Raw genomic sequence first — 20,596 nt, forward strand, 5'->3', positions numbered from 1 at the left:
AGCAGGTAGCCTTTGAGGCGTTGAAACGTCTAACTCTAATATGTAGAGAAAGCTCACGGGGCTAATGCAAAGTGAAGTAAAGCAAAGAAGGGTTTAGATCTTGAATTTACGCAAAGGAGAGGAAGTTGAAGTAGGATAGACATAAGGAGATGGGATGTGAAGGAGGGGATGAAAATGACAGGTTTAGTAATGCAGGGTGCTAGCATTACCAGAGTAGCCTGGATGTTGGCCATAAGGCGGGTTTTGCTGGTAGATTGGAGGAGTTTGCGCCTGCTGTGATGCGAATTGTCCGTACCAAGACTGGCGCCGGGGTTCATCTGGCCGGTATGGCTGGTTGAGGGCATCCCACGTGCGGCTCGCCGTGGGCATATTGTAAAGACTATAGTGACTGCCCGGATTGTAGGCAGCCGCGGAAGCGTTGGAAGCCATCTGCTGTTGTTGCCAATTTTGCTGGCGTTGCACGATCGCATGCTGTACCATTTGGTTGGACAGGCCTTCACGGATGGTTTTCTTCTCGCGCTCACGAGCATCAATCGCTCCCACCAGACCCATGGGGTTTACCGGGGTCGGCTGGGCTTTGTTGACATTGGATATGTCGAGTAGAGGCGCACCAGTCATACGAGCCACGTGTTCCTGTTCACGAGCTGAAAGATGAGACGACAGTTCATTGTAGTTCATGATGCTGTTGGCGCCGCGGGAACGTGGGCGAGGCGGTGCATCTCGATTGCCAGACAAGTGCGATTGGGGCCGAGAATTATTGGTCCAGTCCCCGGAAGCAGGGCGAGGGGGCGGTGGTGTAGAGGAAAGAGTTCGGTTATGGGTGGTGATTGGGGGACTTGGGGCTGATCGTTGTTGCACGAATTGCTCCGCTGTAAGCCTGCCTGGAGTGGTCGGACGGGGTGCAGTCATACCCGGCTGCCACATCATGTTATTACTCGGAGACCTTGAATGCTGTCGTTCTGCCTGATAAGAGAACTGCTTTTCTGTTGAATTTGAGTCGCTCCTCTGGTGCGTGGATTTCTTCAGAGTATCGCCCGTACTGGGACGCCCAGTCGTAGGTAGATAAGTTAAGGTCGGCCCAAAGTCGATGCTGGGGATATCGGCACTGGGTTCCAGTTTTGGTTCGTCAACGGTGTAATGTGCATCACCGATGACCAAGTCTTGTCTCGGGGGACCAGATCCCACGGTTTTCATGACTCCCATTCTGGGCCTAGTGACTGACCTAACCGAGCGCTTGCTGTAGATAGACCCCCGAGTACTGGCATAATCGGGAGAAGTTGCAGACGCGTCATCATATATGCTTTCCTCATCTTGGTGGCTCTCTTTATCAGGAGAAGTGAGCGAGAATTGGCGGGAGCCGACCCAGTTCAGGACCTCTTCATCAACAGTATGGCGCAGGTCCTCGTAGCTAGGCTCTCCTGCAACACTTGCGGCATCGGATTCTCGGATCTGATGCGCAGGCAGAGGCTTCCGTTTTACGGCCTTTGTTGTATCTAAACGAAGACTTGCTCTCTTCGGCAAAGTGAGGGGCGGGCCGAAGTTACTTGGACGATCTTCAGGCGTCGGTGGCCCTTGTTCCTGGAGAGTAGCTCTCTTCTCGCTTGTATTTGATAAGAGCGATGGCGCACCCTGCTGATCAGAGCTAGTGTTTGGAGTTAGCGGACTAGGTTGGTTGGACTCCTTGATCGTTTCATGGCTGCCCGAAGGGAAGGAAGCGCCAAGCAGATTCATGCTTCCAGAGGCAGCGAGAAGCTGTGTCAAAGTGGCGTCAGACATCCTATTAGTCGCTTTTCTCAAATCCGGTGAAGGCTGAGGTCGCATTGCGGGCATTTCTCCCGGTGCGTGTGTGAAGGCCGGTGGCAGGACTACAGGAGATGGAGGGGATGTTGAACGGAAGTGATGTCCAAGCGGCTCATCGTCGGGGTCGAGTTGCTGATGCCTGTCGCTCCCGGTGCTTCTGTGGTCGTCTACCCCGCTAGTACCAGGGCGCTCACTGCCACGTGCCACAAGTTCCTGATCGGAGGATGCTGGGGATGCTTCAGCGGCTTGCGCTTGTCTTCTGATGGAAGCAAATCCAGCCGTGTCCGAAGAGCCCCTACTATGATGAATTGGAGAGATGGAAACATCACTGGGGGCACCAGGCGCAACAGCATCGTTGGACTGGTTAGAATCTAGCCGGTTCACCGGGGAAGTGCAGTTGCGTTGATGCGTCATGGTGCGGCCGTTGGATTGTCTGTTCGGCATTGTGGACCTGAAGCGTAGCTTACTTGCAGAGATGCTGCTCGTCCTGCTTCCAGCAGCCGCCATGCGACGCGCTGTAGCCTCCTTGAGTTGCTGTCTCCATTCCGCCTCGCTCCAATCCTGACTTCCCGGTGTCTGCATGAGACTGGAGATATCCAAAATATCAAGATAGCCATAGCGCCTTTGGTTCGGAAAGGCAAACATAATGCTTTTGATATGGTTGGTGGCGGCAATAAGGCGAGTGGGCCGCCCATAAAGGTTGAACGTGTCAAATGTAGGGACGAGAAACCGGAGCATCATCTCAAACCCAGAAACCGCTGGATGGACTTCGGGCATGACGAAGACAAACCCGTCGGTTGTCGACTCTGTTTGTGAGTGAACCGTAATCTTTCCTTCGATCTTGACCAGGGTCGACTGTTCGATCAACGCCCTCGACTGGGGATAGATGGCGTAAGCGGCGTATGCATCCGTGATGGTCGCAATAGGCCTCGCTTTCTTGGTCTTCTTCGTATCATAGAATTTGATGTCGCCAGTTATCAGTCGGGGTGCTCGATCATACGCCGACTTCTTCTTTATTGACTTCTGCGCTTTCTGGAATTCCTTCTCATTCGGAGGCGTGACAACAAACCAGCACCGTCGCCAAGGCGTGCCTGCCCCGAATCTCACACGGGCCCAATCCTCGTGTTTGTAACGGTGGCGATCCAGAATGGTTTTAATACTGTTGAGACCTTTACCCTTGCCCGCAATGATCGAACCCGTATATGCCTCATATAAGGACGTGTGTTCGAACAAAGCGAGTCGTATGGCTGCGGTCCACTGCGTCAGAGAGTGGAAGGAATTGAAATGCAAAAGGTATCTATTTTGACCAGCGGAACATATACTCAAGATGTTCTTCAGGGACTGCGCTCCTTGGTTTCTCGTTGGCAGAGTCTCAAGCTAGACCAGCGACAGTTAATAATCAGAATCAAGAGCTGCAACATCCGAGATTGCATCATCTTACCATCTTTATTGAAGCATCAGCCAGGTTAATGAAAGTAGGGCAGACGTCTTCCGACTCTTCTGCGGCGTCCAGCGCTGCGGCATCCCATAACGAAAGAGCGGTCCCGACAAGCTGCGCATAGCATTCCACCCATTGGCGATCAGCACAGGGACGGCCATCTGCGATATACTGTAATTAGTACCACATTGGACGATAACAAACTCTCGGGATACCCACGAATGTCCAGATCGTTCAACTTAAGGAAATATCCTTCGTGGTATAGCTTGTTGGCATGGCTGTTCAGATATCCAAAGATTGGTTGGAGCTCTGGAGGGGTATCCTGCGAGAACTCCAGCAGCGGAGGATTGTGAGAGAACAGCGTCGACTCCGGCCGCGATGTTACCCGTCGTTCGACATGTGGAGTCCCGCTTATCGGCGAAGCATCGAGAGGCGAGGGGGTATCCGAAGAAGGTGTGTCTACTCTTCGCGGAGGATTGTTCAGTGTGAGCGAGGCCGACGATGTCCGGTGATGCTGGCTGAGGTTGTCTTTACGGGACGATCCCCCGAAAACCGACATAAGAGAAAGCACTGGGAGCGCAAGGGGTGTCAATCACGGTCATCTGCATTTTGTATGGGAAGTATAAGAGGATATGCTAATGACCTACCACGCGAGCGACCCATGATGGCCAAACTGGGGTTTTAGCCCAAAGAGACAATAGAACTGAAGAAGACCGGCTTCCAGCTCAATCGAAAAAGTAGGGTTTGTGTTACACAAGGAACATGCAGATTGCGCCGAAAGGTTGGGGCCGAGTAGTGCCGCTACGGGAATAAATGGGGAGAGAACGAGAGGCGAAAGAGTCGGCGAAGAAGAAGAAAGAAGAAGTGTGTACTGAGTCCAGCTCCTCCGCACGGAGATAGCGACAATGTGTCCGGACCCGCCAATACTAGATCAGGAAGTTTGATTCCATCAAGTTTCCGGTGGGAACTGGGGGGAGGCGCCCAAACGAAAGACAGGAGCGGAAGGGCAAATAAGACCGCGGCAATGCTGGAACAAGTGCCAAGATGGCGGATGATGGCGCAAAGTCAGCTTTGCAAGCGCCTGACTAGGCCACTTGATGTCTCAGGTTTCGATGGCGGAGAAAGCGGAAGCGAATGAGTCGGAAAGTGAAGGAAAGGAGAGGCAGGGGAAGAGAGGAGATATAGATAGAGCGAGTGAGGCGACAGAGAGGGAAATAAAATGAGGGAGAAAAAGGGCAAAGCTGGACAGAAGGAAGCATAGAGGATCAGTGAGAGGAAGCACAAGCCGACGAGCGTTGAAGGACGATCAACTTACTTACCCAGCCTAAGGCGTGGGTCTTGAATGTTGTGAGTGTAACAAGTGTTACCGGACTTATAGTAGGGTCGGCTTGTTGTTTTCTCTTTCCTCCATTGAGGTAGATTTGACGGAGAGTGGATCTGGGGAGTTATTTGTTGTTATTTGTTTGTTAACATTCCGAATGGAGAGACTGTAAGTAAGAAGTAGATGTCACATAGAATAGAATATTCTCGTAGTAACGAACAGTGTATAGCAAGTGACGGGGAGAGAGAAAAGAAGTGAAGACAAAGCCGCAGATACCCATCCGTCATGCTGGATGGACCTGCGGGTCAATACTGGGTAAGTTATGGTGTGTGTTGTGTGTTACGGTACCGCAAAAGTGGTTCTGGCCCGGCTTGTCTGCCTGGCGGCTGGCGTCATCGCATGTGGCTACAAATCGAACTTGAAACTAATGTGCCTCCTTTAGACTAAAGATGGTCCCAGACGGACGGGCCACCAGTCTCGCATTTCCTTTTTGCTGCCCTTTTCTTTTCTTCTTCTATTTTTTCTTTTTTTAAACTCCGATCCCCTGCCCCTGCTGCTTGAATCCCCCCCAAAAGTCATTCCAATGAGATCGGCATGGATCATAAGAACTAACTGCAGGTCAACTAACGAAGTACGGGGTAATACCCGGGATATTAGTTGTTGCCTGGCTTGCTGCAAGAGATGAAATTGACAATAAATGGGTCGCTAGTAGATAGGACAGGCGAACCGAATTCGCTAGTAATCAAAGAGAAACAGTCCTAATAAAATGACACTATAGTAATATACATAATAAAAAAAAATAATAAAAATAAATAACAGTCATCAGAAAAGAAGTACTAAACTAAGTAATGGACACCTATGTGGTATTAATGAGTAAAGTATTTACTGTCATTCCCCCCGTGGACAAGCCCCAACCGGGTCAGTCAGTCAGCCATCCGAGCAACCCATGGATGGCCGGGTGGATTATCCAGTCTATCCCACTAAAAAAGCACGCCCCCCGCGTAACTGACTCTAGCACTGCCTCCAATCAGCTCATGCCGTGAATCAAAATAAGAAGTCAGTCCTATGGTTGCATCCCACCATCTCGCCAAAATTAGAAACGCAGTCCTGCATGTCTTAATTGCGACTGCCACTTCCCAGCCAATTCCACCGGTCATCCTTTGTTTTTGCCTCTGCTCATCAATCCATGTTTCTCACCCACGAGGTGAGGAGAGGAGACAACGTATCACGCCAAGTGCAGCCTAACCAGTCATCGTAACCGCTGGTCTCTTATCTAGCAGTCAGAAGAAAACTTAGACTGACCCTCGTAATGCGAAGTACTAGACTAGATGTATCATGGTACGATTGGATGGAAGAATGGAGGTGGATGGAGAAAGGAAAGGCGTCGTCGTGTCCCTTGTCCCTTATGGACGGAAGAATGCAAGGCGACAGTCAGAAAGAGGAATGGTCCGGGAGTCAATAATCCACTGGCGCACTGCCACAGGCCCGCCGTGCCACACGGCATCAGATGATCTTGGCGGGTAGCTTCACTGAATACTAGACTGCTACTTGCATCTTTTAGCAACTAATAGATAGTTCGCTGTGCTCCTTGTTTCCCAACTTGACTTCTCTCACCACTATAAATAACCGGAATACCATAAATGTCCATTATTCACCCGAAATGATCGGACTGGATCTCCAGTTTCAGCTCGGCCCAAGCCCATCGAGACAGGAATAGTTCCGAAAGCCTATACCCCTGCTAAGGTCCGAGGCTAAGAATAAGAACCTGTTTAGTTCGAATCTAAAATTATAAGCGGCTGGGGTTGCTGCGTTGGTACGTATCGTTAGTCGTTTGTCGGTAACCTGCTATCCGAGCAAAGTAATCAATTAGCAAGGGTCCTTCTCTCTGTGTCTTAGTTAGTGCGATGCTGGGGACACTGCAGAGCAGCTATCCGCAATTCTAGCCTCACCTAAAGTGGCTGCGGCATTTGCTCTTATCAGACTGGGTTGAACAGAGAGCATCAACTTTATTCATGATGCTGCAGGTTATGTAACCTTAACTCAGGCGGTAAATCAGGATGTGCCCCGTTTATAAGACGCCTACTATTGCTCAGCATCCTCTCCCCTCGACCAAAGCCACCGATGATTCGTTGTTAACTGTGGCTGGTCAGCATAACAAGCGATCAAATCACATCTTTTTCTAGAAGCACGTACTTTCATACTTTGAGATGTTCGACAGGGTGTACGCACTCCGTAGTGCAAACCCCAGCCCGCGACCCACCGGCCAGGGTGTTTCCCCTCTTAGTCTGCTAAGGCTGCGGAGCTCTCCAAAGATGATCGCAGGCTTGACGCGCAAACTCCTAGCAGCGATCGTTGCTGGTTAAGAGATAATGTCGGCAGCATGACCTCAGCTGTAGGGTCCAGCGCGGGAAAGCTTCTCTTACCACGTAGGCATGTCCTGCGTTCGATAATTTTCTTGAAGATCCAACCAGTCTCCTCCGTCCTGTTTCTCCGCTTACGAATTTTACTCGCTTGATCGTCGCTCCCTTGAAGCATTTCATTGGGACACGATTGCAGGATCAGCCTTGCGGTTGTCATGATGCAATCAATCCTTGCTTGTGAGGTATGACAGCTTTTTTTTCCCCTTTCGCCTTACGGCAAGCTAAGACTCAGTACTTTTTGAGGAGGGGTGGTACAATCGACAGAGTAGGATATAATACTGGAAGAGAGATGACACTCAAGTCCTAAGCGATCTTCTGCCACATGAGTCTTGTTGTGTTTCACCTCTGATGGAGTCCCTCTCTGTCTCCACTTGCTTTAGCACACCCCCTACTTTGTGGAGTCAGCTGCAATTGAGTTTCGGCTTGAGGACAAGCTCAGTGATAGGTTTACCCTCGATGACCGTGTATCGCGTGTAGTCATCTTAACAAACTTCGGTTACTTTATATCAATATCATATCTACGAGCATACCTCTGAGGGCACACAGTACGAGCCCCACTCAGGGGGAGGGGCGCCTGTACCTGACCTTTCGCAGACATCAGACATCCTGCAGGGTCCCTCGACCTGGAATGAACGTCGGAACCCCAAACATTGATTATCAAACGGTGATATTGCTATGCTTCTCATACTGTCAAATATCCGTGCCTGCCAAGACCATAGCTGTCGGCTGTCATGTGCCTTGAAGTGTTCTCATGGGTCAAAGGGTCTTCTGACCTACGGCTTCGTAATATAACCCTGGCGACATGACATGTCTAGGCAAATGCATTTCCACATTTCTCAAATTCATCCCATTTTTACGTTGACTGGATGCAAATTTCATCGGTCTTCAAGTTTGACCCTCCCCGGTATCGGACGCATAAGGCTACATGAGCCTTCCGCAAAATGTAAATACCAGAAAAACACTTTGTTGTGTTTACCGAGCTAAACAAATCGATATTTTGCAAGCTAAAAATCGGAGGGGCTAGTCTGAGTACCTGATCACCCTAAGTGTTCTCCCGTATCTGCCATCTGGTCATCTGCCCATCATGTCTCATACCCCGGTGACTCGTGGGTATGGTTCAACTGTGCTGAATATGTCGTGAAGACTATCTTTGCTGTAACTTCATGTCACCTTAGGCATTAAATGCCACCGGGTCGTGGACTGAGATTGCAGTCAGCTTCGAATACTAGCGTCAGGTCCAATTTCGTGACTTGAAGATGTTGACTCTTCGATTTAGTTTGTCACTCTTCATGTTCATGTGGATTCGCACAAGCTTCCCTGCTCGAACCTAGTTGTGGATGCACTTACCAGGGATATCCCGTGATATGAAGGATACTCGGCACAAGTTGTAGGGTGTCATTCGTAAGTACACACTCCACTGACCGGCCGGGACGGTGAGGTTCGTGGGAGTCCATCGAAATCTTTCTCTAGCACTGTATGGCTGTCTGCAAATAATTTTGTTTCATCTGCAAAATTCCCAAGAGAAGGTATACCGGTCTGGTTTTCTAAGATGACACAGCTAAAAAGGAAGGAGAGGGGTTGAATATATCATGTCCTTCATGGTATTCTATGACTATAGCATTCCTGAATTTTGGTAAGCTGGCACTGATATTGACCAAATCAAAAGCAACCTTGTACATCATCTCAGATTGATGGCACTATTGGGGCTAAGTGATGGGCAGAATGTGTCTTTCCCTACCATTAATGCAAGTTTCTGGTTTTCACTGGGCCTTTCATTCACCACGCGTGCCAGAACTTGCTTCTACTCCCATTCACTCCCCTCTCGCTTACTCTGTGTTGGCTTGTATACTTCCTACTCAAACCTTCTTTCTCTTCTCTTGTGAATCCTTCTGAGACCAACTTTTGAGATTCCACAATCGCGTCTTCATCCCTCCCAGCATACCTGAGGTCTGTGAATACTTTCAGAAAGCACCCCCCCTTGGTCTGCGGGGTAGGTTGCCAGAGGATTGGAAAGTTCGCAGCACCTTCGACAATAACAGGTAGCCTCCTGGTGTGTTGTTCTGCCTTCTTTTTATAGTCTCTTCCAAGTTTAAATCTAACCAACGCAGAATATAAGGTCAAATCTGGTATGTCTTGATCGGACTGTCGCCATGGATATCACCTGTTCTTCTCCGTTTGTCTCTGCACCGATTCAGGAGATGGTCGGCGAGCCGATCGACATCGTACTTGATGAGCCCACCGATACCTGCGCGATGGTGGAAGAGAAAGCCGAGGAGATCATCGAGGCCGAGAATGAGAGCCTTGACCAACTGATGATAGAGTTTACCAGAGGGTTTGATCCTGGAAGCTTTGTGGATGAGGTCTCTAACTCACTCCCTCGTATTCTCAAAGATATCTTCCCAGGTTCATACGAGCATCTTTTGAGCATGCTGTTTGAAAGCGATGACAAAATGCACGCCACCCAGATGAAGCTAGAGGAATGGCTTCTGAAAAGATACCCTCAGATTCTCAACAAGATCGATACCGAACGCCAAGAGACGAACATAACCGATGAGACGTATTTTGGGGCTGAGATAGAGGTCTTAAGAAAGATGGTAGCATTCTTGCGCAAGGAATCTGATAAACCAGTCTTCTGGCTCAATGCTCGGCGTGCAAGTCCTATCAAAGCTCGTGAGCAGCTTGAAGCATCTATCCGGGTCATCGAACTGTTCAAAAGCGATGTCATGATTGCGATGAAAATGGACACGGAGGATAGTGAGTGGCAATCCCAACTTGAAACTGCAAGAAGTCCATCAGCCTAACGCAGCATAGGAAAAATTTACAATTCTCTCCCCGTCTCCACGGAACGCACCGCTCTTCTGAGTATCAAACAACTTCGGATTGACGCATGCAAGGCATCACTTTCTTGGGAAGGTTATATGGACTCTGCTATCGTGTTCACCTCTTTCTTCCATGCCTACAAGGCTTATACCTGCGTGCACAAGCCAGACAAAGCCCGTGCATGGGGCTGGCTCCCACCACAGGGACTTGCACCTCCACGCTTGTCTGCAGAGATAGCCCAGGTGGGCGATTTGGTAAAATGGGACTTTGAGCATGAAAACGGCGCATTCGATCTGCTACTCAAGACGGCCCTTTGGCTAGGTATGGCGAGAGGTCTCCCAGCTGTGCATCTATTCTGTGACGTCGCTCGACTTTTCACGACGCACAAGCCCTCCCCAACGGCAAACGAGCCATATATCCGATTTCTGCGCCATCTGGCCCAAACAAGAGTCTCCATTGCCGGAATTAAGTCCACTCCGCCCACGCCTGTTCCATTCAAGGGGTCCGACGAAAATACCAACCGTGGTTACTTCGAAGACGTATTCGATTCAGACAAGATCTTGGAGAAGGACCTAACCAAGACCCTTTCGTTGCTCGCCATGAATACCAATGACTTCAAGCTATCTGCCACGCCTCCAAAATACTCGTTTCGCAAGAAGGCGAAGATGATCGAGCAGGCTTGTGTTGTGGAAGAGAATCACACGGAGAAGTGGTCTCAGAAAGATCCGGCAAGTCAAGGAAATTCCTTTGATAGGTCATTTTGTATCCCTTTGCTAACATCGTGTCCTCCTAGCACCCTGTGAAACCTCCTTCTCCAATTCCTGAGGAACCTGAACCGGCCTCACCCCCGCAGGAGACGGAACCTGACTTTCTTGATCAAATCGAATACGTCTCAGTCTGTCCTTGGTGATTGAATATCTTGAGCTTTCAGGATTTACGAGGCATATCAGAACAGCTTCACCCATATGTCAGCTGCGATTTGAACAACATACTTTACGAACGTCTCTGATTGATCTCAAGATGAAAATCAAAACGAAAGAAAATCTCTCCACTCTGTCGAAAGCAAGAAGGTATGCCAACCCAAGCTCACCCCATTGATTGGCGATTGTGAGCCGTACTTCAGGGAAATTACAAAGCCCCTCACTCAGTTGTTACAATTTCCCTTCTATTACCTTCAGTTGCCATCCCAGTCTCCAGGGTGCACCAGTTTCGACACTATGACACTCACCGTACGCCCATGTCATTGCCAAACCGCTCTAACTCTGGTAGTCAAGAGCAGTAGGCGAAGACTGTGGGCCGGAGAAGCTGACATTACCGTCGAAACAGGATCCAATCCAGGATCGATCTAGGAAGATGCAAACTCGCTATTACTTCTTCAACCTCACTCTTATGTATTAGGCAAAATGACAGAAACAAAAAAGAAAAGTCATCTCATCTCACCTCACCGCACAGTGGTCCGACCCTAACCAGGGGAAAAGACCATGAAGTTCATTTGTTGACGTTTTCCCCAATTCACACACTATTCACACCACTCACCTTCTGTATGTGCAAACGTAAGCTGACTTTACTATCTACAGGGCAACCCTCTTTTTTTCTCCTCCTTGTGAGATCGCCGCGGCAGCCGTGCAACGTTTGTGAAAAGCATTCGATGACATCGTCCAGGACCCGCCTCTCTATTGTTCTTGTTCGTGATTGTATTACTCTGATTTATTCTATTCATTGCCTTGCTGGTTCAAGGTGCTTGCACGCATTCACTGTTATGTATACTACTGACTACTTTTTTCTTCCTTGGCTTCCTACTTGAAAATATTATCTCTTGTCACGATAATGCCGCTTCGCTGGCTGGCTGGTTGATTATACATGATATTGACGACACTGATGATATTGCATGGAATGTGTTCCCCTGTCTTGCATTTTCCTTGTCTATTATGCATGTGGCAACTGGTGCTGCGCACCTTGGGGGCCTGATGGTGTGGGAAACATGTTGCATTTCGCATTTAACTCATCTAGAGACACTACCTAGCTAGAGGCTCGATTGATCGATCGAGACAAAATCATGAAAAGAGAGAAGGGTAGGAGTCAAAGAGAGAGGGAAAGAGAGATAAAAACAAAAATAGACGCTAGAGACGATTCATTATGTTTACTTTTGAGTATCTTTTGATCATGAATCAACATTATGTAACCCGAAATCGTGTCAAACAAATGTAAGTAGACCAGATAAGGTAGTAAGAAAAGAGTTTCCCCTATGAATCCGCCATATTATACGCCAACAAAGGATCAATCATCGCCATATCATCAGCACTGGGTATCTTAGAAGAAGAAGAAGAAGCAGCAGCAGCAGAAGGAAGAACATCGACATCGACATCTTGAATCATAGCATCAGCAAAGTTGCTGGGGAAGTCGCCGGGGTTATTTTCATTAGTTGTAGGGTCACCACCATTGCCCATCGTATATAGACCAGGTTTTGCATCCGCATGCAAGATATACGGTTCATATGGGGCGGAAGAGTCATCGTTATCGAACTCGAGTCCATAAATACCAAACATGTCGCCGGTCACGGGCTCATTGCTATCCGCCAGTAGAGCGCGCTGCATGAACATATCGCGGATTTCGTCCTCGGTGCATCCGTGTTTACTGCCCATATGGACCCACAAATCGTAGTTCCGGTGGAACCGGTGTGGACAGCCTTCGATGAAGCAGGTGATCTGTCGGCCGGTTTCTTCGGCATAACCCTCCCCTGTGAGAGCGGCCAATGCGGATGGACCGGTTTGGTGAGGGTCTGGTGTCTTGTTCAGACCTAGACGCTGTCGGCGCTCGGCTTTGGCGTTGGGGAAGCCGAGATGTGCGGTGCGAATGTGCTCCTCCAGGGCGAGTTTACTTCCGTAGCGCTTTCCGCAGCCGTCGGCGCCTGTCCAGCCGACGACTCGTTTGGACATGGACAGGTCGGTCTCGCCGCAGACGAAGCGCTTTTCGCCTTGGTGAACGGTGCGGATATGCACGGTTAGGTTGCCCTTCTTGGTGAAGCTGCTGTCGCAACCGGGTATGGTGCAGGGGAAGACTTTTCGCTCTTCTAGACTCACGTTGCCGTGGCTGACTTCCAGGTGACGGCGGAGCTCTCGGGCTGTGGAACAGTTCAGGTTGCAATTGGGACATTGTGGGGGGTGGACAGTTCGGATGTGGGCTTGGAGGAGGGCGTAGGTCGGGAATGTTGATGTGGTGGGAGCGGGAGTCTCGGATGATGATGGGTTGGCCTGCTCGGCCTGCTGGGTACACTCCGTGCAGGTGAATCGTTTCTCGGTGTGTATGCGACTTTCATGAGCTCGAAGGTGTCCTGCGGTGTCAAATGCCATTGGGCATTTCTGGCCGGTAGTCGGGTCGATGTGCGGGCAAGAGAAGGGTTTCTGTTTCAAATGCACGCTCATGATGTGTTTTTGGAGCGTCGAGTGTTTCCGGAAGGTCTCATCGCAGGGCGGAAACTCTGTGCAGCGGTACTTGTCTCTGCCATCATGAGCAGCTATGTGTCGACGAAGCCGTGAGCCAGTTACGAAGCTCTTCCCACATCCGGGACGATCGCATACGTAGTCTCTGATTCCGGTATGGGCGCTTTTGATATGATGGCTCAGATGCGATGCTCGAAGAAACGTCTTATCGCAATCGTCGTGGGTACAGCGGAATAGTCGTTCATTGTTGTGTGAGCGCAAATGTTCCTGTAGTCGTGCTGGACGGTTGAAGGCCTTCGTGCAACCTTCGAAAGGGCAGCGGTGAGTTTTCAGCTCTGAAGGATATCTAGCGGAGATAGTCGACATCGGAGTAGCTGGTGTCTCGTGAAGACTACCGCTGGCGACACTGGAGTCATCCGAAAAGTCATACTCGGGGTCTGAGTGTTTTTCTTCATATATTGGGTCTGAAGAGACATTTAGTATCAGACGGAATCTAGACTCGGCCTCTAGGCATATCTTACCGACATCGTCCAGCGTTGTCCGGCTTTGTAGCCGCTTCGCGTTGGGGAGATCCCCCGAGGCTTTTCGCTTCTGAGCCATAGCTCCGCGGCCCTCTAGACCATCCAAGCCTGATTAATGAGCACTGGACTGGCGACAGGAAGGAAAGAGAATTCAAGATGAAAGTGATGGCTGCTCGACGACATCCAGAAATTTTGCCGAGGCGGTGAACAGCGGCACCCAAAGGAGTCTAGCGCCGGACGAGCAACAGGAACTTTTTCCGGGTTCTGAGAGTCGCGACTTCGATTTCTTCACGAGGAAGAAAAGCCCGTCGCAACAGTTCATCGTCTCGTCCCCAACCCGGCCCGGTCGCGGTGCTGTCATTGTTTTCGTTGCTGCCATATTCGATTGGTGTTTCGTCCCAATTTAGCCCTACTTAATCCGCCACCATGTCTGACTACGGAGATCACGACGCTGAGGAAACGTAAGAGACCGGCGCCCCATGAGAGCTTGCGCAGGCCAATGCTGCGCGTCTGCGTTGCCTGTCGATAGTCGTCATGTCTGCTAGGTGAAAGTTTCGATGTTCTGACTAGGATTGTCTTATAGTTACGACTACGAGCCGGAGCAGGAGTACGATGACAACGAGCCCGAAGATTTCCTAAACCCCGAGGATGTCGATGTCGCAGAAGGAGGCGCCGATGAATATGGCGAAGGCTCATACGCGCCTGCTGTCAACGGAAACCACATTGTCGCTTCAGGCGACCCGAATGCGGGGTATGCGGGCAAGGTCATGGAGCAGACGCGGGAGAAGAAGGTCCCGAACGACCAGCGCCAGACAACTCCATACATGACCAAGTACGAGCGCGCGCGTGTCCTGGGTACTCGAGCCTTGCAGATCAGGTTCGTTTTGGCAATCGATGCGGCGTCAAGGATGGGTTGAGAAGCGCAATCGGATGCTGACCATGTCTCTAGTATGAACGCCCCGGTGCTCGTCGATCTCGAGGGCGAGACGGATCCTCTACAGATCGCCATCAAGGAGTTGAACCAGAAGAAGATCCCACTTATTGTGCGGAGATATCTTCCCGACGGATGGTAAGCGGGCCTTCTCCATGTGGGTTTGACAATTTGACGTATTCGATCTAATCATTATTTTTGTGATACAGGTACGAGGACTGGACTTGCGAAGAATTACTCTAGACGCGGAGACGACAGGTGGTTGTATTTTTTTCCAAATGGCTTCTTGGTACTTTATTGTGTATGTGTTTGGTCTAAGGATCTTTCCCTCTGGGCAGCATAGCGTTTGGAGTTTCGGAGTAGGGTAGCGGGCCATACTGGCCTAGGCAGCCACTGGGACACTGGGAAGACAAAGAAAACTCAAAAGAATAACGCACTGCAGTCTATATATTAGTAAAATTCAAAAAAGTTTGATGTTGACTGCTTTCGTTTGGCATAATCTAGGCCTTTCTGTTCGCAATCTACTGCTCTCCAGAGGCAATGTCATCTTCACAATTGAGCCAGGCAGAGCGCTTCACAGAAGTAAACTCAGATGTAAACCCAACATTGACGGCCCGAGGTCTGCTTTTGGTCCTGATACGGATGACGACCCCAATTTGGAGATGTATGAAGTAGCAGACAAGGTACTTTGTGACTGGCACTGTTGCAGATGGATACTCTGGGCCTCTGATGCAACTGCAAGTATGGCGTCAACTCCTCACATGGCATTGTTCCCACATTCCCGGTAGATAAGCGCGAGCATTCCTTTTCTGAGATATGACATGCTTCAGATGCTCACGTCAAGCTGCGACGAGTCTAGGAAATGATGGCCTTTCCTCTATCTTTTCCATTCTTAGCGACCACGTCATAAACTCGTTTGACCCATCAAATGCTTCGACATGCTTGCTCTTGAGAGCCTCCACAGAACACGTAGGAGTCATAACAGAGATGTTGCGTTCAATGTATTGCTCATGAATACTAGCTAAGAGTCATCAATGAGTGGATCTAGGCGACACAAATGCCTCATTCGGAGTATAATCTGGACGAGTAAGATAAGTTGATTCATTGACTTTGCCGTACGGACTTCGGTCCGCGCTTCTCTGACCGCCAGTGAATAGACTGAAACAGCCGAGTCGGAGAGCACAATTTGAACGTCGTGGCTTGTCTCGCATTGCCGAACTGCACGGAAAACACTAATGCAAGATGACATACCGTGATTGGCGGCATGTGGTCAACCCATTATTGAGGAACATAACTTCTCTCTTCTGCTCAGTCTCAAGGCATGGATAGCCTGGTTTGAAAACTCCTCATACTTTGTCGAGTCGGTCAGCCACCTTTTCTTGTACAATCACAGGCTGTAGTCTATGTATCAAGCAAATCAGCAAGTGTTCACCGATCCGTGGTTTGGTCACCTTTTTTTTTTCTGCCAGCCGATCTTCATCGGCGATGAGACCGTCTTGTTTCGGGAAACAAACTCGGAACGAAGACCGATATCTCCGAAGAATTTCAATCCCGCATTTTCTGGCTTACGAATAAGCGCTCGAGGGTCTCGAATGTAGCATCCTTCTTATTGCTGCTGATACTTTTCGGCGAGTTAGTTCAGCGTGCAGTAGGCCCTGCTATCGCTATGTTCTCTGTCGCCAGTTACACTGTTCGTTCTAGGAGGATCGGGCTCAAGATGGACGGACCGTTCCTTGACCTGTCAAGCCTGGACAATGTGATTCATTCTTGTGTCTCCAGAGTTCGAGCCAGCGTCGCATTCGCCAAGAATAAGTAGGTCAACAGACCAGGTACAATATGGACTAAAAAGAAGTGATATGCAGTTCGGCCCCCGCCTGGATAAATCGGCACGCTGTCATCCTCCCAAACACACTAAAAGTCCACTATCTGCAGTCATCCTCCAATCGTGCTTATGCAGAGCATACCTTCAATAACCGCAGTTGTGAAGCGCAGGGCGTACCCTTTCCTTCCCCAATTACCCATGCTCGTGTTACAACTTCTCCAACTTCTCCCCGACAACACATCATAGACATGTTCCTGGGGAAAGAATGGGCTCGGTGGCTCCGTCCCTCGGCAAGTGACTCCATCGCTTACCCGGAACCCGCTCATTGCTGGTCCAGTAGGCTCTCTTCCCACGATGGGGCATCAGCCAGAGCCTGGTTCCCTTGACTGTCTCCATTCCCACTCCCAGGGGATCAGTCAACATGAATGGCCACCGACGAGTGGATCCTCTTACTCAGTCTTGGTTGAGTCTGCTTTTCTAGCTCCCAAGCTTAGTCTTAGCCGGGGCTTGGAGGCACTACCTTAATAAATTTTTACTGTGTGCCGCTATGATTCATTTCTAATCACAGTATATAGTGTGAGCCTGACCTCCACCTGGGGTCGCCCTCCTCTCTGCATTTAGTCCCCCGGTCCTGAGAAACATATCTTAAGTGGTGATTTAAGCTCTCAGTGAGTGCTGTTTGGGCTGTGTTCACGTCGACTGCTACTAGGGTTATCTGATCCGCTGTCTGTTTCGCCCTCCAACCCTTACCTTTATCGTCCACTCCACCAGACGGTCCGTCTGATCGCTTATTATTGGAGTGGAAAATGGGGACCAATGCTGATTACGACGAGAAGGCTGTTGCGGGATCCCTCACTGCAAACAACAATGGCGACTGCCATGAACTTCCTACTCCGTCAGAGGAGAAACCCTCAGAGGAACCGATCTTCGATACCGGCTTTAAGTCATGGATCCAAGTGCTAGGCTCTTTCTTCCTCTTCTTCAACTCATGGTATGTGAGGCCCTCTACTCTGGTACCATGTAGGTCATCAACTAACGAAAGATGACGGCCAGGGGTGTCATTAACACCTGGGGTGCTTTCCAAACGTATTATGAGCAGGACTTGTTGTCCGACATGTCATCGTCCAACATCGCCTGGATTGGCTCACTCCAAGCTTTCCTGCTCATGCTCTTTGGTGTGGTAACAGGACCTCTTTTCGATGCAGGCTACTTCCGTGCCCTGCTCACATTTGGAAGCATCATGCTCCCCTTTGGGTTGATGATGACCAGTCTTGCTACCAAGTTCTGGCAGCTGATCCTGGCCCAAGGTATCGTTATTGGTCTGTCTGCCGGATGTCTGTTCGTCCCATCCGTCGCCATTCTGCCTCAGTACTTTAAGAAGAGACGCGGTCTGGCCAACGGTCTTGCCGCTTCGGGCAGCAGTATCGGAGGTGTGATCTACCCGATCATGTTTGACCAGCTGCAGCACAAGGTCGGCTTTCCCTGGGCGACGAGAGCTATCGGCTTCCTCTGTTTCGGAACCTGCTGCATCTCATACAGCATCATGCGTATGCGCTTCCAGCCGACAGAGAAGCGCAAGCTGGTCCAGTTGGCTGCTTTCAAGGAGCCACATTTCGTGATGTTTTGCATTGGCATGTTCCTGGGTTTCCTTGGATTCTACAACTTCCTCTTCTATATCCAATCCTATGCTATCGACACCGGAATTGTTGGGTCCACCCTCGGATTCTATCTGCTCTCCATGCTGAATGCGGGGTCCACCATTGGACGTATCTGTCCGAACTTCATCGCAGACCACACGGGTCCCCTGAACGTCCTCACTCCTGCAGCTACCGCTACCGCTATTCTTGCCTTCGCTTGGATCGGAGTCCACAATGCGCCAGGCATCATCGTTCTCTCCGTACTGTATGGTCTCTGCTCCGGCGGTTTCGTGTCACTTCCGCCGGTCGTGATGGTGACTCTGACCAAGGACATCCGGGACCTGGGAACTCGTCTAGGCATGGTGTTCGCAATCACCTCTGTCGGACTGCTGATCGGTACACCTATCGGCGGAGCCATCTTGAGCAACTCGGGCAGCTACCTGGGAGTGCAGCTCTTCACAGCCTGCTGTCTCATCACATCTGCCTCCGTCTTTGCCGCGCTGAGATTCTCTCGCTCGAGTATGAGACTTATCGCGCGTGTGTGAGCGCGGCCTGACAACAAACACACCAACTCCTATTCCCACTTCAATCAACTACGCTGCGACTGCATCAACTCACCTCGATGAGAACTGATACCTTAATACTTGATGACCCAAAAAAGTTGCATATTCCATCCAAGCATTTGCATTTGCATCATGCATCATTGGAGAACCGGTGTTTTTTTGGGATGATAAAAGTTTGATCTTTTGATTACGATAGATAAGATTCAAGACTAGATTAGAACATATTGCTTAATGTATTACGATTCAAATTGATTGATTTAATATAATGCACAGCATAGATACCATTTCAAGCCTGTATTGTTTCAATGAGTTCTAGTCTCATTAGACTTCTATTCAAGCCGTCCTTAGTCCACTCAGCATGCATGGCATGACACGTCCGTTCATCAACCCAGAACAGTAACAATAATAGTAACGGAAACGCCCAAACACCAAATGCTAGAAACAAAACAACTGACCAGCCACTTTTCTCTTATGCTATGCACCACCCTCCTTTGCTGCTGTCCTCACACCATCATATGTATATATACCTAGACCCGTCCGATCCATCCCTCATCATCACCGCCCGAACGAAGCGTCCTACGAAACATGAATCGGATCCACCAAGAACTCCTCCCCATTCTCCCGAATATGCTGAAGTTTCTTATCGCGACTGCACGGTTTGCGCATATCAAAGGCATCTTCACCTGAATCCGAGAAGCCTGTTGGATCGTCGCTGTAGTAGTTTACTACTCGGCGGAAGACGGAGTATCTGCGTGAAACACCCCTATTAGCATCATCATATTACTTTTTGCGGGGAACCGAGTGAAACCACAAAGGCTCGGACAGGAAAAGCGAGAAAATGAATGTAGAAAAAAGAGGGTATAAACTCACCCCATGCCCTTATACATCCCCACGGCAACTTTATTCCCCGCTCGCACATAGAGATCGACAAACCAGGCATCGTTGATATCGGAGCCCTGTTCCAGACGTTCGGTGAGACGACGCGCGTGGCCGAGACGGCGCCATGCGGGCGCAACGGTTAAAACGGTAATGTGGCCGTGCCAGGGCGTGTAGTGTTCGGAATGGCGCATCGAGGCGGGTTGTTCTTCGAGCTTGCCCATGACTGATGACGCGCATTAGTGGTGATTACTACTACTCGAAGGGTGGTGGGAAAGAAACTCACTGTAACCCACGATGCCTTCCTGGCGATCCTGAACGCTGCTAAAGAGGGAGGGCCATCGCATGAGGTAATTGAGGTAGAATCCGAGGTCGTAGTTTTCAGTCAATGGGTCGAGGTTGGTGAGGTTGAGGGACAGGAGGTCCGTTGGGGACATGCGCCGGATGGAGCTCATTGTTGGTGTGTGTTTATCCTTTGGGGGAGGGAAGGTTGAGCGGTGGTTCTCAAGAAGATAGTTTAATAGATGGAGGGGAAAGATGAAGCAATTTGGGGAGTTGATCGGCGAGTCAATCGGGGCTTGGGCGGTCACGGGGAGGAGATCTTTTTGAGGGTCGGGCTTCTTTCTCCCTCTCCTTCTGTGCCCCCCTCATTAGTTATATTATTATTATTGTTCCTCTCTCCTTCTCTCTCTCTCTTTCTCTCTCCGGCTCATTCTCTATTTCATTTTCGAATCTTTCTTTCTCGTGATAGCCGGTCTCGACTTCTTCGTTCCTTTACTCTTTTCCCTCTTTCCCTCCCGTCCTTTTCAACTGGCTGCGTGGAAAAGCATCCTGGTGATGCGGTCGGCGATCCACCATTGACTTCCGTTCCCCTGTTCGTTATTTACTTCGCGGCAGCCACTTACGATTTGCAAAGAATCTACAACAAACAACCCCTGTTTCCCTTGTTTAGACCGTCAGGTTTTCCACGCCACACTATCTCCTTGACCCTTCAAAGCCATACCGCA

General features: G+C 49.8%; 6 protein-coding genes across 6 annotated transcripts; 3 read left to right on the forward strand and 3 right to left on the reverse strand.

Moving 5' to 3' along the window:
* Positions 1 to 183: 183 nt before the first annotated feature.
* AtWU_05336 (PH domain protein) lies at positions 184 to 3,901 on the reverse strand (the record flags this gene model as incomplete). Its single annotated transcript, XM_035500446.1, has 4 exons — positions 184 to 3,177; positions 3,242 to 3,399; positions 3,458 to 3,808; positions 3,886 to 3,901. 4 exons carry the CDS (start codon positions 3,899 to 3,901, stop codon positions 184 to 186), a joined length of 3,519 nt encoding a protein of 1,172 aa, XP_035356339.1.
* A 5,228-nt stretch (positions 3,902 to 9,129) lies between these two features.
* Positions 9,130 to 10,709, forward strand: AtWU_05337 (uncharacterized protein; the record flags this gene model as incomplete). Its single annotated transcript, XM_035500447.1, has 3 exons — positions 9,130 to 9,733; positions 9,791 to 10,527; positions 10,593 to 10,709. The coding sequence occupies 3 exons, from the start codon at positions 9,130 to 9,132 to the stop codon at positions 10,707 to 10,709; spliced, it is 1,458 nt and encodes a 485-aa protein (XP_035356340.1).
* A 1,333-nt stretch (positions 10,710 to 12,042) lies between these two features.
* AtWU_05338 (C2H2-type zinc finger protein) lies at positions 12,043 to 13,839 on the reverse strand (the record flags this gene model as incomplete). Its single annotated transcript, XM_035500448.1, has 2 exons — positions 12,043 to 13,703; positions 13,761 to 13,839. The coding sequence occupies 2 exons, from the start codon at positions 13,837 to 13,839 to the stop codon at positions 12,043 to 12,045; spliced, it is 1,740 nt and encodes a 579-aa protein (XP_035356341.1).
* A 347-nt stretch (positions 13,840 to 14,186) lies between these two features.
* On the forward strand, positions 14,187 to 14,934 carry AtWU_05339 (DNA-directed RNA polymerase core subunit RPO26; the record flags this gene model as incomplete). The annotated part of the gene is made up of 4 exons (XM_035500449.1): positions 14,187 to 14,221; positions 14,344 to 14,637; positions 14,710 to 14,829; positions 14,901 to 14,934. 4 exons carry the CDS (start codon positions 14,187 to 14,189, stop codon positions 14,932 to 14,934), a joined length of 483 nt encoding a protein of 160 aa, XP_035356342.1.
* Positions 14,935 to 17,319: 2,385 nt separating this feature from the next.
* AtWU_05340 (MCT family MFS transporter) lies at positions 17,320 to 18,695 on the forward strand (the record flags this gene model as incomplete). The annotated part of the gene is made up of 2 exons (XM_035500450.1): positions 17,320 to 17,504; positions 17,567 to 18,695. 2 exons carry the CDS (start codon positions 17,320 to 17,322, stop codon positions 18,693 to 18,695), a joined length of 1,314 nt encoding a protein of 437 aa, XP_035356343.1.
* A 594-nt stretch (positions 18,696 to 19,289) lies between these two features.
* On the reverse strand, positions 19,290 to 20,044 carry AtWU_05341 (peptide alpha-N-acetyltransferase complex B subunit NAT3; the record flags this gene model as incomplete). Its single annotated transcript, XM_035500451.1, has 3 exons — positions 19,290 to 19,461; positions 19,584 to 19,815; positions 19,876 to 20,044. The coding sequence occupies 3 exons, from the start codon at positions 20,042 to 20,044 to the stop codon at positions 19,290 to 19,292; spliced, it is 573 nt and encodes a 190-aa protein (XP_035356344.1).
* Positions 20,045 to 20,596: the final 552 nt, after the last annotated feature.

The sequence above is a fragment of the Aspergillus tubingensis genome, assembly GCF_013340325.1.
Source record: "Aspergillus tubingensis WU-2223L DNA, scaffold_7, whole genome shotgun sequence".
Classification (NCBI taxonomy): domain Eukaryota; kingdom Fungi; phylum Ascomycota; class Eurotiomycetes; order Eurotiales; family Aspergillaceae; genus Aspergillus; species Aspergillus tubingensis.